Source organism: Heteronotia binoei, chromosome 7 (genome assembly GCF_032191835.1).
Source record: "Heteronotia binoei isolate CCM8104 ecotype False Entrance Well chromosome 7, APGP_CSIRO_Hbin_v1, whole genome shotgun sequence".
Taxonomy (NCBI): Eukaryota; Metazoa; Chordata; class Lepidosauria; order Squamata; family Gekkonidae; genus Heteronotia; species Heteronotia binoei.
Window position 1 is genome coordinate 135,097,431 of NC_083229.1, and position 15,496 is coordinate 135,112,926.

At 48.1% G+C, this 15,496-nt stretch overlaps 1 protein-coding gene across 1 annotated transcript in view; it reads left to right on the forward strand.

Moving 5' to 3' along the window:
* The window catches only part of DNAH5 (dynein axonemal heavy chain 5), a 266,064-nt gene that overhangs the window by 139,657 nt on the left and 110,911 nt on the right, over window positions 1–15,496 (forward strand). The window contains exons 45-50 of the mRNA XM_060244379.1: window positions 2,607–2,811; window positions 3,910–4,052; window positions 9,731–9,865; window positions 12,028–12,150; window positions 13,964–14,177; window positions 14,515–14,738. Coding sequence (XP_060100362.1) covers window positions 2,607–2,811; window positions 3,910–4,052; window positions 9,731–9,865; window positions 12,028–12,150; window positions 13,964–14,177; window positions 14,515–14,738 — 1,044 coding nt within the window. The remainder of the gene's footprint in view (window positions 1–2,606; window positions 2,812–3,909; window positions 4,053–9,730; window positions 9,866–12,027; window positions 12,151–13,963; window positions 14,178–14,514; window positions 14,739–15,496) is intronic.

Below are 15,496 nucleotides of genomic sequence, written 5' to 3' on the forward strand. Positions count from 1 at the left end.
ATATACACATTTTGTTTGTGATTCAGGAACCTCAGGAATCTATGAGAATTTACAGTAACCTTCAGCGATATCTCTGGTTATAGCATCATTAGAAAAAAATCAGTACTGATGGGCACTAATTAATTGGGCATCTAAACATATTGGATATTTAGGTTTCAATATAATAACTAACACCAATGACCTATTAGAATACAGTTTGGAGCTGGTTATACAAAAATAGAGGACAATCTAAAATGAATATTTCTTGGCTAGTGCTACTTAAAATGAAAATTCTTCCAAGGTTATTCTTTCTTTTTTCACCATTTCACTCATGATTCCATGGCAAAAGTTGTAAAGAATTCAGAGAATATTTGAGAAATTTATTTAGTGCTTAAAAGGACTAAGAATTTATTGTGGTGTTTTCATAGAATCCTAGAGTTGGAAGGGATCTCCAGGGTCATCTAGTCCAACCTTCTGCACAATGCAGAAAAATCACAAGTACCTCCCCCTGCCCTCCTTCTCATGATCTGCCTGTTTACAGAATCAGCATTGCTGTCAAATGGCTATGTAGTCTCTGTTTAAAAGCTGTTTAAAAGCTTCAAAAGAAGGGGAGCCCACCACTTAATGAGGAAGCCTGTTCCATTGAGGAACTGTTATAACTGTCAGAAAGTTCTTCCTAATGTTTAGCTGAAACTCTTTTGATTTAATTTCAACCTGTTGGTTCTTGTCTGACCTTCTTGGTCAACAGAAAACAACTCCGCATCATCCTCCATATGACAGCCTTTCAAGTACTTGAAGATGGTGATCATATCACCTCTCAGTCGTCTCCTCTCCAGGCTAAACATGCCCAGTTCCTTCAACCATTCCTCATAAGACTTGGTTTCCAGACCCTTCACCATCTTCATTGCCCTCCTCTTGACATGGTCCAGCTTGTCCACATCCTTCTTAAATTGCGGTGCCCCAAACTGAACACAATATTCTAGGTGAGATCTAACCAGAGCAGAGTAAAGCGATAACATCCATTCATGTGATCTGGACACTGTGCTTTTGTTGATACAGCTGAAAATCTCATTTGCCTTCTTAGCTACCGCATCACACTGCTGACTCATGTTCAATATATGGTCCACTAATGCCCCTGGATCCTTTTCACACATAATACTGCCAAGACAAGTTTCCTGCATTCTATAATTATGCATTTGATTCTTCCTACCTAATGCAGAACTTTACATTTATCCCAATTAAAATTCATTTTATTTTATATGACCAGCAACAAAATGTTGGGTTGTGAGCTCCCAAAATTGTTAATTATCATCATGCATTTATGTTAAAAACAATCTTAGGCACGGACTAGGAGAGATGAGAGTGTGAAGATATGGGATATCTCAAGCTCAGGTTAGACATCCCTTTACTTCTTGGTTGTTAAACAAACAAGACAGGAAAAACTTCAGTGGAGATGTGATTGCAATGGCAACAGGTCAGGTTTAGGATAGCTGGAGTAACAAAATAGTGGGTAACTTTTCTGTTTTAACCCCATTATGAGGCAGTTGATCCAGCTAGCATTTTAGGTGATTTTTTTCCAAAATGGAAAAATGCCAGATTTGTAAGACTAATTGACATTTGTGAACGTGGGAAAATGTGACGGTGGGAATATTTTGCAGCTTTATCTGCTTGCAGGGAGTATCTGCTTGCAGAAGATTGCCGTGTTTACAGATAAAAAATTGTATCAATGAAACATGAAGAGCACAAGAGCTGAATAAGGCATTGACCACAATGGAGAATGGTTATATAGTCCACTCAAATTGTCTAAAATCTGTTACAAGAAAATGAAAATCCCAGACATATGGGAAGGACATCTTAAAAAGGAGATGCCGCCCAGATGTGGTTAAATATCTTTAAAAAACATTTCCTGGATACTGAAGAACACTGAGATCAGAGAAAAGTAAACTAATGTGCCTACAGGGCTGTAACTTGGGAAAGATACCCACAAAACAGCAGTGTACAATATCACACTTTCTGGCAGCAGTGAGAATTCCAATAACTAAGTACTGGAAACAGACTACTGTACGGAATTATGAGATCTGACTGAGAAAAATGTGGTTTGTTATCATGGACAAAATAACTATGTTAAAACAAGAATAATGCTCAGAAATTATTCATACTGCACTGGCCTGTTTGTAGATTTCCAAAATTTAAAAAATCCTATGAAGTTAGCAAAAAGGAAGTACTGAGTATGGTTTAATGTTTGGATTGGTCACATTTGGAAATATATTTAGAAAAAAAATAAAAAATAAGACAAAATGAAATGAAAGGAGGATAATTTTGTTTGGAATTATTTTAAAAAGTAAACATTTTGTAAAATTTAATATATTTTGTAGCAAAAAGTAGGCCATGCACTTGTAAAAATAAGTAGGTATATTTAGGTTCTGTATATTTATAATGAAGAAAAATTCACAGAAGATATCTTCTTAAGGAACAAATTCATTTTTACTATAGACTAACCTGTGTTAAGAATTTCGACATGTGAATTCTTTTTTAACTGTAGCTTCCTAAGGACACCTGTGGAACTTCTGTCTTGTGTGAGAAATTAACAGTTAAACAACTAAAAGTCATGGTGTTTTGCCACTCAGGAACAGGGAGGTGAAGTAACAGGAGAGTACCTGGAAAGACTATACGTCTTCTCCTTAATGTGGAGTATCGGAGCACTGCTAGAATTAGAAGACCGACGCAAGTTGGAGAACTGGCTTCGTGACCACAAAACTATTAAGCTGGATCTTCCAAATATCCCCGAGGGCAGTGAAGATACTATGTTTGACTACTATGTTACTGGTGATGGTTAGTGAAACTCTGACCATTTGCTAAGTTTTACTAACAGTCTTATTCAGAATGATTAAGATGAGTTTAATTAAGCAGTGTCTGATTTATATAAACTGGTTATTGCAGATTTTCAACTGCTTTTTGCTCCAAGGATAATTTTGTATTTATCTTGCCTTCAAGCTGAATTGGTATGTGAAATATCTATTAAGCTTTCACTTTACTCTTTCCCAGCTCTCATTGGGCCAGCCCAAGATACTAGGCTTGCGAGGCCCCAGGTCTGGGCAGGGGATCACCCATTTTTTCAGGCTCCTGCCTGCCTCCAGCCATCTGATTGGTGGGGGGAAGCCCCGCTCCAACAGCCACTGTGTGCCTTCTAACCCTGGCAGGTTTAAAAGAGGCTCACAGCTGTTTGTGTTTCTGAATGTGTGTGTCCCTTTAAATTGTGAAAGGAAAGCTGCAGGGGGACGGGGCAAGTAGACAGAGCCAGACAGTCCCTCTGTTTGTTTGGAGGAAAACTCTACCCCCTTGGCTGCTCTTTCATTTCCCTTTTATTCTGAAGAAGACAGCAATGTCAGTTAATTGCCCCAGTGAGATCACTAAAGTGTGTGCTTGCTAACTGTGTTTATTTTGGCTACTTTGTGAGAGTGTGTGACTGTGTGTTTACTTTCATTTAGTGGACGTTTAGCTGCTGGGGGATGAGGAAATGAAGACTGTATTCAGGGGAACTATACTTCTGTATTTTTATTTATTTTAGGGTCTCCTGGATCCACCCACAAAGTCCCCAGATATTTTCTGAGTCGGACTGGCAACCCTACAAGATACTCTGACCACATAGGAAATCCTGCTCTTTTCTGAGCTGGGGGCATGCCTTTCTTCCCCCTGGCTTGTGAATGTCCTTCACACAAAAAGGGTACACTGAAAAGACAACTCAGCCATGTTTTAAATTCTCTATGGCTGATATTAAAGACCTTAAACATTTAGTTTATTCAGACAGGAAAAGGTATTCAGAAATTTCTGTCTAGTTTTCCTACAGTACCTCCAAGCTAAAAAGTAGTTATGCAACTTGAACTATAAGGCTTTTGGGTAAGGGAAATCATTGCATTCTGTTTCGGCTAGGGAAATGGATGCATTGGAACTCTCGCATCGAAGAGTATGTGTACCCAACTGACAGTACCCCGGAGTACAGCTCCATCCTGGTGCCCAATGTTGACAATGTGAGAACTGACTTCCTTATCCACACAATTGCAAAGCAAGGCAAGGTAATGCAATAAGACCTTTTGTACTGGGGGGCGAGTAGTGCTTCTTGGTTAATCGGGAGGGCCAACTGCAAACTACAGCTGCCATAACTGTACTTGTTTTATATAGTGTAACGTACTCGAAGCGGAGACGAGAGTAGGGCAACATAGTTTATTAGGAGCACGTTGCAAGAGAGGGAGCACGCGGGCCGGGCCCCGCTTATATACAATTCCCGGTACAGCCTACTGGGTCGGTCAGGCCAATCCTGACCTGTTGAACTACCCGCCGCGACTGTTGATTGGCGGGTGATTCCGCGCCCTGCGCTGGAGGCTTCTGGGACAGCCCAGTTGCCTCTGCGCGGGGCGCATGTTGTTACTGATACACTACACCCCTCCCCCCCTAGTTAAGGAACATAGTCCTTGAGATACGCGGGAGGTCGGCGCTCCCGGGTGGACCGTCTAGGGAGGTCCGGTGGGGGAGGCGCTGCTTCCGCGGTTGGTGCTTCGGCGGCCCGTGGTGTGGCCGGAGGCGGCGGGGCTGGCTCAGCGGGTCTTTCGGGCTCGGACCGTTCTGGTGTTCCCTGCGTCGGCGTGATGGGCGTTGGGGCCTCGTCCTCAGGTCGGCTCTCGGTTGGCCCCTCCCCGGACCACGCCTCTTCTGTGTCCGCCGGCTCCTCCGGTAGCGTGCGGCGGCGCAACTGGTCTATGTGCCGCCGTAATACCTGGCCCCCTTCGGTTGATATATCATAGTGGCGGGACCCCGTCACTCGTAGCACTCAGCCCGCCACCCAATCAGGCCCCCTTGCATAGTTCCGGGCGTAAACTGGGTCGCCCGCAAAGAACCCCCTGACTGCGTCCCGAACCTCGGGGCTCTCGCGGGTGTCTGACGCCCGGTCGGGGTGTAGCCTGTCCAGTCGGGTTGTCAGCTTGCGTCCCATTAGGAGCTCTGCCGGGCTCACCCCTGTGACCGGGTTGGGGGTGACCCTATTGTCGAAAAGGAATGCCGCTAATCGGTGGTCCCAGTCACCCTGCACAATTCGGCCCAGGGCTTCTTTCGTGGTGCGGACCATCCGCTCCGCCTGGCCGTTGGTGGCTGGGTGGAAGGGGGCAGATCTTATGTGCCTAATCAGGTATCTGTGGAGGAACGCCTGGAAGTCTGCAGACGTGAACGCGGTCCCGTTGTCTGAGACTATGGTGTCCGGGATACCGTGTGTGCATAAGACCCTGCGCAGCGCTCGGATTGCGGCGGCGGATGAGGTGGACCCTACGGGGATGACCTCCAACCACTTGGTGTAGGCGTCCACTATTATCATGAAGATCTGCCCCTGGAATGGCCCCGCGAAATCGAGGTGGAGTCTCGACCATGGTTTCCGGGTTGACTCCCACCTAGTGGCGGGGGCGCTGGGAGGCTCGGGCCGCGACTCTTGACACGTTTGGCACCGTCGGACCCAGCTCTCTATCTCCCCATTCATCCCCGGCCACCAGACGTAGCTTCTGGCCAAGGCCTTCATTCGGACTATGCCGGGATGGGTCTCATGTAAGGATTCTAGGACACGCTTTTGCAGCGGGGGCGGAATCACCACCCTACTTCCCCATAACAGGCACCCCTTGTGGGCTGCTAGTTCCTCCCTCCTGGTCTTATATGGCTTGAATTCTTCCCCCATGTTCCCCTCCGGCCAGCCCCTCACCACCCAGTCGAGCACCCGTGCTAGTGTCTTGTGTTTCTGGGTGGCCTTGGCGACCTCCGCTGCGTGTAGGGGCGGCTCCGGGAGGCTCTCCATTAGCATGACCTGGTGTGCGGGGGCGGGGTCCGGACCCGTTTCCGGAAGCGGCAAGCGGCTGAGTGCGTCCGCGTGACCCATAGCCTTGCTGGCCCTGTGTACCAGTGTGTAAGTGTAGGAGTTGAGGAATTGGTTCCACCTCAACACGCGCTGCGACAGTATTTGGGGGGTTTGACGGTCGGGGGCCAGCAGACCTAAGAGGGGCTTGTGGTCCGTAGCTATGGTGAACCTCCGCCCATACAGGTATTCATGGAACTTGCGGACCCCCGCCACGATTGCCAGAGCCTCCTTGTCTATTTGCGCGTAGTTGCGCTCGGCTGGTGTCAGTGTGCGGGAGTAGTATGCGACCGGTACCTCCCTCCCGTCGGGGAGTTGGTGCCCCAGGACTGCTCCCACCCCGTATGGCGACGCATCGCAAGCCAGGATGACGGGGAGGCCCTCGTCAAAATGGTGGAGCACCGCATTAGACACCAAAACATCCTTGACTGCCTGAAACGCGGCTGCTTGGCGTTTGCCCCAAACCCAAGGGGCTTTTTTGTCCAGCAGGCGGTGCAGGGGCTCTGCTAGGGCCGCCTTGTGGGGGAGGAATGAATGGTAAAAGTTAAGCACCCCCAAGAAGCTTTGTAGCTCCGCTTTGCAGGTGGGGGCTGGCGCTTTCACAATGGCTCGGGTCTTTTCTTCCGTTGGGTGGATTCCCGCTGCGTCTACGGCGAACCCCAGGAACTCCACCCGTGGGACCCCCAGCAGGCATTTCTCCCTCTTGACTTTGAGCCCCGCTGCCTGGAACCGGCGGAGTACCTCTCTTAGGCGGTTGCCAAATTCTTCGGGGTCCGGGGCGGCGACTAGCACGTCATCAAAAAACGGCTGGACTCCGGGGGTCCCTTTCAGGAGAGCGTCCATTATACTCTGGAAGATCCCGGGAGCGACGCTAACCCCGAATTGAAGCCTCTTCACCCGGAAGGCCCCCCCTGTGTGTCACTATAGTTTGGGCTTCCGCCGTCTTAGCATCTACCGGGAGCTGTTGGTAGGCCTGTGCCAGGTCCAGCTTCCCGAAGATCTTGGACCCCGCTAGGGCAGCCAGAACGTGGCTCACCACCGGCACGGGTAGGGGTTATCCTGCAGTGCCTTGTTTATCGTGCATTTATAGTCTGCACAGATCCGCACCTCCCCGTTTGGCTTGATAGGGGTTACGATGGGGGTCTCCCAGGTGGCGTAGTCCACGGGCTCCAGGACTCCCTGGGCTGTGAGGCGGTCTAGTTCGGCCTCTATTTTTGGCTTTAAAGCGAACGGGACCCTCCTCGCCTTGAGCCGGATCGGCCTGACTGTGGGGTCTAGCGGTAGGGAGATGGCCGGCCCTTTGTAGCTCCCTAGAGAACCATCGAACACGTCCGGGAACTCTTGGCATATCTCCCCGAACCCCCTGGGTGTTAGGGTTTGCCCCACCCCTTCCAACCGGATCCCCAAGGGTTTGAACCACGCCAGTCCTAGCAGGGTGGTAAGCTGGCGCTTTACCACCAGGATGTCCAGCGGGCCGTAGAAGGACCCCCGCTCGACTTGCACCCGCGCCCACCCCACGATTTGCACCGGATTCTTCTGAAAGTCCCGGAGTATGAAGTTCGCCGGCCTTAGTTGCAGCCGCTGGGGGGGACACAGCTTCCTCAGGGTTTCCTCCGCTATAATGGAGATGGAGGAACCAGAGTCCACTTCCATTTGGCAGGGGTTCCCTTCGATGAGGACCGCCATTTTGATTTTATCGGGGGTGGAGAGGGGCAAGTTCAGTACCTGCAGGGACGTGGAGTCCGTGGAGTGGAACTCCGCCGACTCGTGATGCGTGGTCGGCCTCCGGCGGTTGGGCTTGGCTCGGCAAGCCCTCGCAATGTGGCCCGTTTTTCCGCAGCTCCGGCAGTCCCAGGTCCGGTACCGGCAGTCCCGCCTGTCGTGGAGGTCGCCGCAGCTGGCGCACTTGGTGGCCGGAACCCTCTCCGTCGCTGGGGGTCGTTCGGCCGCTCGGGGGCGTTGGGCGGCTCTGCTGGGTGGCCCGGCTGGGCGGCGCAGCTGGTGGGCTTCTTCCTCCTCTGGACAGTCGTGGTCCAGCTCCTCGTGGTGGGCGGCTTCTGTCCGGGCCTTGGGGAAGGTCCTGGAGGTCCTCTCGAACGCCACCGCCTCGCTGAAGGCGCTCTGGAGGGTGAGCTCTTCTTTGGCGAAGAGCTTCTGCTGGAGCCTCTCGTCGCGGAGGCCCCACGTAAATCGGTCGGCCAGGGTGTCTTCCAGCTGGGGGAAGTTGCAGTTCCCGGTGATCTTGCGGAGGGCCGCCAGGTAGTCGGCGGCCGATTCCCCCACTGCCTGGTCCCTTCTGTGGAACAGGAACCGACGGGCCACCCGCGAAGGCTGTGGCGAGAAATGGCCGGTGAGGAGTCTGATGATCTCCTCGTAGGACTTCTCCGTGAGGTGGACGGGAGCCGAGAGACCCTTGGCGATCTCGAACGTGGCTGGCCCGCAGACGCTCAGGAGAACGTCCCTCTTCGTGCCGGCGTCGGTGACCTTGTTGGCCCTGAGGTAGAACTCGACCCGCTCCGCGTAGGACTCCCAGCCCTCGGGATTGGCGGGGTCGAATGTCTCGATGTAGCCGGTGGTTCCGTTCTGTGTGGCCATGGCGGCGGCGGTCAGGACTCGTGGTTGCCCTAGATCTCCGTGGTAGCCGCTGAGGCTAAGATCCCACCTTCGTCGCCAGTGTAACGTACTCGAAGCGGAGACGAGAGTAGGGCAACATAGTTTATTAGGAGCACGTTGCAAGAGAGGGAGCACGCGGGCCGGGCCCCACTTATATACAATTCCCGGTACAGCCTACTGGGTCGGTCAGGCCAATCCTGACCTGTTGAACTACCCGCCGCGACTGTTGATTGGCGGGTGATTCCGCGCCCTGCGCTGGAGGCTTCTGGGTCAGCCCAGTTGCCTCTGCGCGGGGCGCATGTTGTTACTGATACACTACATATAGAAACTCCTATTGTCCAGTACTTTACAACTGTTATAATTTCTCTGTGTAATAAACTTGCCAAGTTAGTCAGGTTTCAAGTGTTCATAGCTTCCAAGTAAGCTTTGTAGGCCAACAGGGATTTCGGTGTGGGTCTTTGACATCAAATCTAACACCGTCTAACAATGCTGATTCCAGGGGGTTTTTTTAATTGCACATTTTAAAATTGCATGTTAGAAGCATTTCCTTCAGCATGGGAAATCAGATTGCATTGCCTGGAGTTAATTAACACATCCCAAACTTTTGAAGATCTTAGATGTATTTGTGTAATAAGGTACAGTGTGATTCTGGAGACCTGTACCTGCAGATGAAACCACTTCAACCAGGCCCTTAGCCTTGGGGGCGGGGGGGTGGGACGGGGGGCACGGCCTTTCTATCAAAAACTCCCTTCCCCCTGGAGGGCCCCTCTGTTGGAGGGCCTCCAGGGCTGCTGCTGCTGGGAAAGTCCAGCGGGGGTGAAGAGGAGCCCTTCATGCAAATGGGGCCATCTGGCCCTGCGGCCCCCCACCAAATTTCTTACCTTGGGGGCGCCTCCACCCAAACTTTTCTGGCTATGGGCCTGACTTCAGTCAATATCAATATTAGAGTATCTTGGATGCACTGGTCCAGATTGGACTAGCCTTGGCCATCCAGGTAAGAGTCACCAAACAGACATTGCAATATCGACTCTACCAGGAGAATTAACTTCCCTGATGGTGACTGCCTGGCGTAGCCACACCAGATAGCTGAAGTACGAAATGCTGCAGGCAGCGATTGCATTTCTGGTGAAAGTTACATTTTGACTTCTCTGTTTCTTCAAACATTTTTTTTTAAAAAAACCCTGAACCTTTGCAGTATTCTTGACTTGCATATCTCCATTTGACTCATTTGAATTCCCTTCCCTTCTTCAGGCTGTGCTGCTAATTGGTGAACAAGGGACTGCAAAGACGGTCATCATCAAAGGCTACATGTCAAAATATAATCCTGAAAGCCACATGGCCAAGAGTCTGAACTTCTCATCAGCAACGACACCTTTCATGTTTCAGGTTCTTACCATTCTTTTCCTTTCAAACAACAGTGACGCTTGCTTTTTGGTACTCTGAGAATATGCCAGGAAGAGATTACTCAAAAACACTTAGCAAGATATTATATTTTTTGTCATATTTTTGTAGCCAACTATTTTACTTCTGGAATTTCAAACAAAAAAGCAAGATATAAATATCTTAAAAATGAGTTTATTGCTACTATATTAGTTCAAAAGGAAGGCATCCCTGAATGTAAAATAATCCCACCTTAGAAAATGTTATCACACACAGCAAAATGTACTGGACCTAACTAACTTCTATGGAAACGTAAGACTTCTTCATCTTCTTTTTTGGTGGCATACCTGAAAAAAAAACCCTGTAGTTTTGCCCAGAAGTAAATACTGTCTTTATGTCATGGATAAAGTCTGATGATTGGTTGACACATCTTTTACTCAGTCTTGACCTCAAGACAAGTGTGTGAACTGTTACAGCCAAACCCTGAGTGATAAAACATTCAGTGGGTGTTAATCTGATGGCTGTGCCAGATAAGAAAATCATCACTTGCTTCTCTCCCCCTCTCTTTGAAGATGCTGGGCAGAGAGAAGGTATCACTGCATAAGGGGAAAGGTACAAGTGTTGCACATGTGTATGTACAAGTTCTACACAATGGACAACTCTCTTCCCAAGAAAATGAGAACTTTGTGGTGGCAGCAGCCATTTTATTATGTATGTGTCCAGAAGATGATCAGGGTTGAAACCTCTTGGATATTTCTGAATATTGTAATGCCAAGCAGCTTGGAAGAGACTTGAAGTGTTAGGTATTAGCTGAAAGAATCCCTCTTAAGGAGCTATAAACAAGGAAGAGATGCATCTCACAAGGATGCTTCTCTCCAATGAGAACACAAAGCAACCTAAATATCTTTGGACCCTCTGCCTTGTTATCCACACTGCAAACACCTCTGTTAGGCTGAGAGAGGGTGACTGGCTCAAAGTGAGCCAACGGACTTCCATAGTAGGATAGGGATTTAAACTTGGGTCTCCTAAAAGGTTGTCCAACCCTCTTGCCACATTTGTTCCCTTTAAGCTGACATACTAAATGCCTCCAGTAGGAGTCAGTGTTTGTGGAAGGCTGTGGCTACAACTGCACAGCATTCTATTTGGTCATTAAGTTCCCATTGTACACAGCATAAGAAATCTACTAGCAATGTATATAAGAGGCTAGGTATGTTTAGAACTGTTATGCCTGTCATAAATACCAGCTGCTTTACTTTTTACTTAAAATACTCTAGTAGTGTATTTATATTGGCATGCATATATGCACATCTATACACACAGAATGACCAACAAGCATGGAGATACTCTTGCAGGTTTGTGTATCAACTGTTCATTAGGGAGCCAGGATTGGCTGTAGATTCCTGTTGAATGCCCATTTGCAACCATGGCCATGTTTACAAACATGTATGTGCAAAAAGACCTTGAGTAGGAGCAAAGCAATCCACTGTTAAAGGAGGGAGTAATCCCTGAAATATACTGAACGGTCATCTGAGGTGAATTGTGTCAGTAAGGTCGGGAAGTCAGACACAGAATTATTTTGTTACTGTTATTTGGAGCTCTTCCTAAAGCAGAGTTTTTAAATGGAAGTTGAACTGTGGGCTCAGATATGGCCCCCCACATGACACTGGTCTAGAGGTTGGCCTAAAGCCCTTTCATTTGCTGGAATAAAGGAGGCCTGGCCCTGTGGATTACATGGGAGTTGATGGTAAACTCTTTTGGTGTATTTACTAATTTTAATCTATTTTGTATATTTTTATCCCGCCCTTCATCCAGGGGGCTTGGGGCAGTGTACAGGGTTCTCCTCGCTTCCATTTTTTCCTCACAGCCACCCTATGAAGTGAAGTAAGGCTGAGGGAGAAGGACTAGCCCAAGGTCAGCCACACTCCAGCACTCTGGCCCTTGAACCTGACTGGCTCCCCAAATCCCTTGGGATTAAAAATGGGATTTGTGCACATTTATTGGTACTTGAGTTTTTGGTTTTAGTCCTGATTGGGACATTCAGATTTGTGGGAAATACACATCTATCGTGTTTAAAGCCATGAGTGAAATTGCAGTACATGGGGAGTGTATGATGACTGCCAAGGTAAATTAGATTTTATTTTTGTATCATCTATGCATTTTTCTTACAGCGTACAATAGAGAGTTATGTGGACAAGCGCATGGGCACAACCTATGGCCCTCCTGCAGGGAAGAAAATGACTGTGTTTGTTGACGATGTGAATATGCCTGTCATCAATGAGTGGGGAGACCAGGTCAGCCGGTGTGAATCAAGCCTGCATGAATCAAGCATTGCTTGGCCATTGCCATGGGGACTTCCTTGGAATCTGAAGACTGAGCTGGCTAAATATTTAGACTTAATGGACCGGAAAACCTCCCATCTGTTTCCTTGTTCAAAGCTATGAACGTGCACTGATTGAAAAGAGGGGAAATAGTTAAAAAAATGACACTCATAAAACTGTCATATTCCATGAGGAAGGGTCTGAGTTGCCCCGGCTTCTTCCAGGTGATCCCAGGGAGGTTGTAGAAACCCTGAGTGGTGCATGGAGGCAGTTTTGGAGTGGGCACGGGCTGATCAACTGAAGCTTCAGCCCTATAAGACCAAAGTGCTCCTGGTGGGTGGAAAGTGTGAGCCCAACATTTAAGGTGCCACCTGTTCTGAATGGGGTGATGCTCCCTCAAAGGAACAGGTCTGAAGTCTGGGGTTGCTCTTGAACCCAGACCTACTGCTGGAAAAACCAGTGGCAGCTGTGGCCAAGAGTGCCTTTGACCAGCTTTGATTGGGTAGTCATAATTAAAGCAACTGGTGCCAGTGTATATGGCCAGATCTGCAAACAACCACCTGAAACAATAACACTATCACACTGTATGTGTGTAAATACATTCTTATTTAGTGCAAAACAAAATAAGACAAAGAAACACTTAATATTAGAAAACCCCCACAAAGTCACTACATCAGCCTCTGAAGGGCAGATGCCTCTTCCAAATGAACTGTTGTGTGGATATGGGTGGAGTCTTTTAGAGTTCTGCTCGTGGTTTGTACGGAGAGAATAAGGAACCGCTTATTGAAGGAATCCTCACAGTTTTGCTTATCAAGTTCTTCTTCAGCCTTTTCTCTTGGCATTTCACGGAGCCACAGTACTTTTTTCTATGACACAGATCAATGCATGCTCTCAACATCTGCTATCAGCTCTTCCAGGAATGAGCCTTCCTAAACAGAGCACCACAGTCAGCATTTTGACATTGGCTTATCACTTCAGAAAGGAGGGTTCTGTCAGTTCACACATTCAGCCTGCCACTCACTGTGTCATATTAACCTGCACTGATTTCACAGCACAGTTGCTCTGCCCTCAGGCTTCTGCTTTCCCTGGCTTGACTTATCAGTTTCCCATGAGTTGCTGTGTGACCACATGTTGACTCGCGTCTTCCTCCAATTCCCCTGTGTCTTCCTGATCATGTTTTTTAAAGATCAGGAAGATGAGGGGGACTTGGAGGGAGATGGGAGTAAAAATGTGTCCATGCAGCAACTGGTGGGGAATTGATCAGTCCAGCCAGGGCAAGCAGAAGCCCAAGGGTGGAGTGACTGTACAGTGGAATCAGTCCTGGTTTACTCACTGAGCAGCAGGCCCGTGTTGCAGTGGCTTGGTGGGGTGCAATGTATGAAATGTATGACCGATTTCGTACTCACCTTATGCCGCTGTCACGTTCCTCTTCTCAGCACGGTGTCCTTTGGATTTCCCACTATCTACTCTGAGACTGCAGCATACATTGTGGGTTTTGCGTGGCAAATGGAAACTGGTTTCTAGTGGTTTCCATTTGCCATGCAAAAACTGTGATGTTTGTTACAGCCCCGGAGCAGATAGTGGGAAATCTGAAAGACCCCGCACTGAGAAGAGGAATGTGACAGCGGTGTAAGGTGAGTACGAAAAGTGTCTATGTGTATGAATAGCCCTCAGGGATATTCCATCTTTCTATTACTCCGGTTATTATCAGTGTTGTCCCGAATTCCTTGTTTGTTTTTAAGACCATTGGTTTTAGGTTTTTAACCTAAAGGATCTCTGCCAACAGGTCACGAATGAGATAGTGAGGCAGCTGATGGAGCAAAATGGGTTCTACAATCTGGAAAAGCCCGGGGAGTTCACCAACATTGTGGACATCCAGTTCTTGGCTGCCATGATCCACCCAGGAGGAGGGCGCAACGACATCCCCCAGAGGCTGAAGAGGCAGTTCTCTGTCTTTAACTGCACTCTGCCTTCTAATTCATCAATTGACAAGATTTTTGGTAATGTCACTTATGAGTGTGCCACTCTGAGTTTATTTGCCTTTGCGGAAGAATTCAGTGGCTGGCAATCCAGGGTTACCCTGCATTAATCACCCTTGCTCAGTTCAGCAGGGAATATAAAAAGGCTGTTTTTGCCTAGATTTCTTTTATTTTCTTTTATTGTTATGATGTTGCTACTGGCTGGGTCTCCTGAAGGTGTTTGCTTTGCAAGGATCAACAGCACACATCATCTTTGTTTTCAGTATCCTGTTGTCTGGATTGCATGGCTGAACTGGAATTGGCAGGGCTCTTTTGCTGTTTCCCATACTTGTTAAACTTTCAAATGTGACTCCCACAGGTGTGATTGGTGTGGGACATTATTGCAGTCAGAGAGGCTTTTTGGAAGAGGTGAGAACAACTGTTTCCAAGCTGGTTCCATTGACCCGCCGGCTGTGGCAGATGACCAAGGTCAAGATGCTGCCAACACCAGCCAAATTCCATTACATCTTCAACCTTCGGGACCTTTCTAGGGTTTGGCAAGGATTGCTGAATACCACCTCTGAAGTGATCAGTGACTCTCATGTAAGTAGTGCAAACAGAGCCCACTTTGTCATCTTTGATACACAAATTCTGTCTACCAACAATAAGTTGCAATTTCATGTGTGCAATCAGAAAGCACAGCATGATGGGAACCAGAAGGATCATGAAGATGCCCTCCCCCCCCTCAAGAATAGACATCTGCTCCAGCCCTGGATTCAAGCACCAAGGAAAGGGGGGCACCACAGAGGAGGTTTTTGCTTATATTGCTCACTGCTACTTAGTGTTAAAGACAGACAGACAGACAGACAGATAGATAATATTTAATGCAGTTGTGGGACTGACTTGGAAGAAAACTGAATTTTCGGTCTTCTCTTTCACCTTCAGCACTAATTGAGTCTCAACGTCTTGTTTGTTAAGCAACAGGACGGCCAAAGGGCACCTTTGTTGGGCTGTGCTAAGGGCATCAGTTAGCCTTCCTTTTGCCCTGAGCTGTCTCTTTCTATCACTGTATTCCACCAGTGGGTGAAGAATGTTTTATTTTTGTCTTTGCCCGGTGTTCCCTCAGTTGCCTCTTCTTTCCTGCCTGAACAGTGAGGTCTGTGTTTTTACATATGTATTTTACTTTCGGCAGGGCTTTTTTTGTAGCCAGAACTCCTTTGCATATTAGGCCACACATCCCTGATGTAGCCAATCCACCAAGACCTTACAGGGCTCTTACTTCAGAGCCTACTGGAAGCTCCAGGAGGATTGGCTACATCAGGGTTGTGTGGCCTAATATGCAAAGGAGTTCCTGATACAAA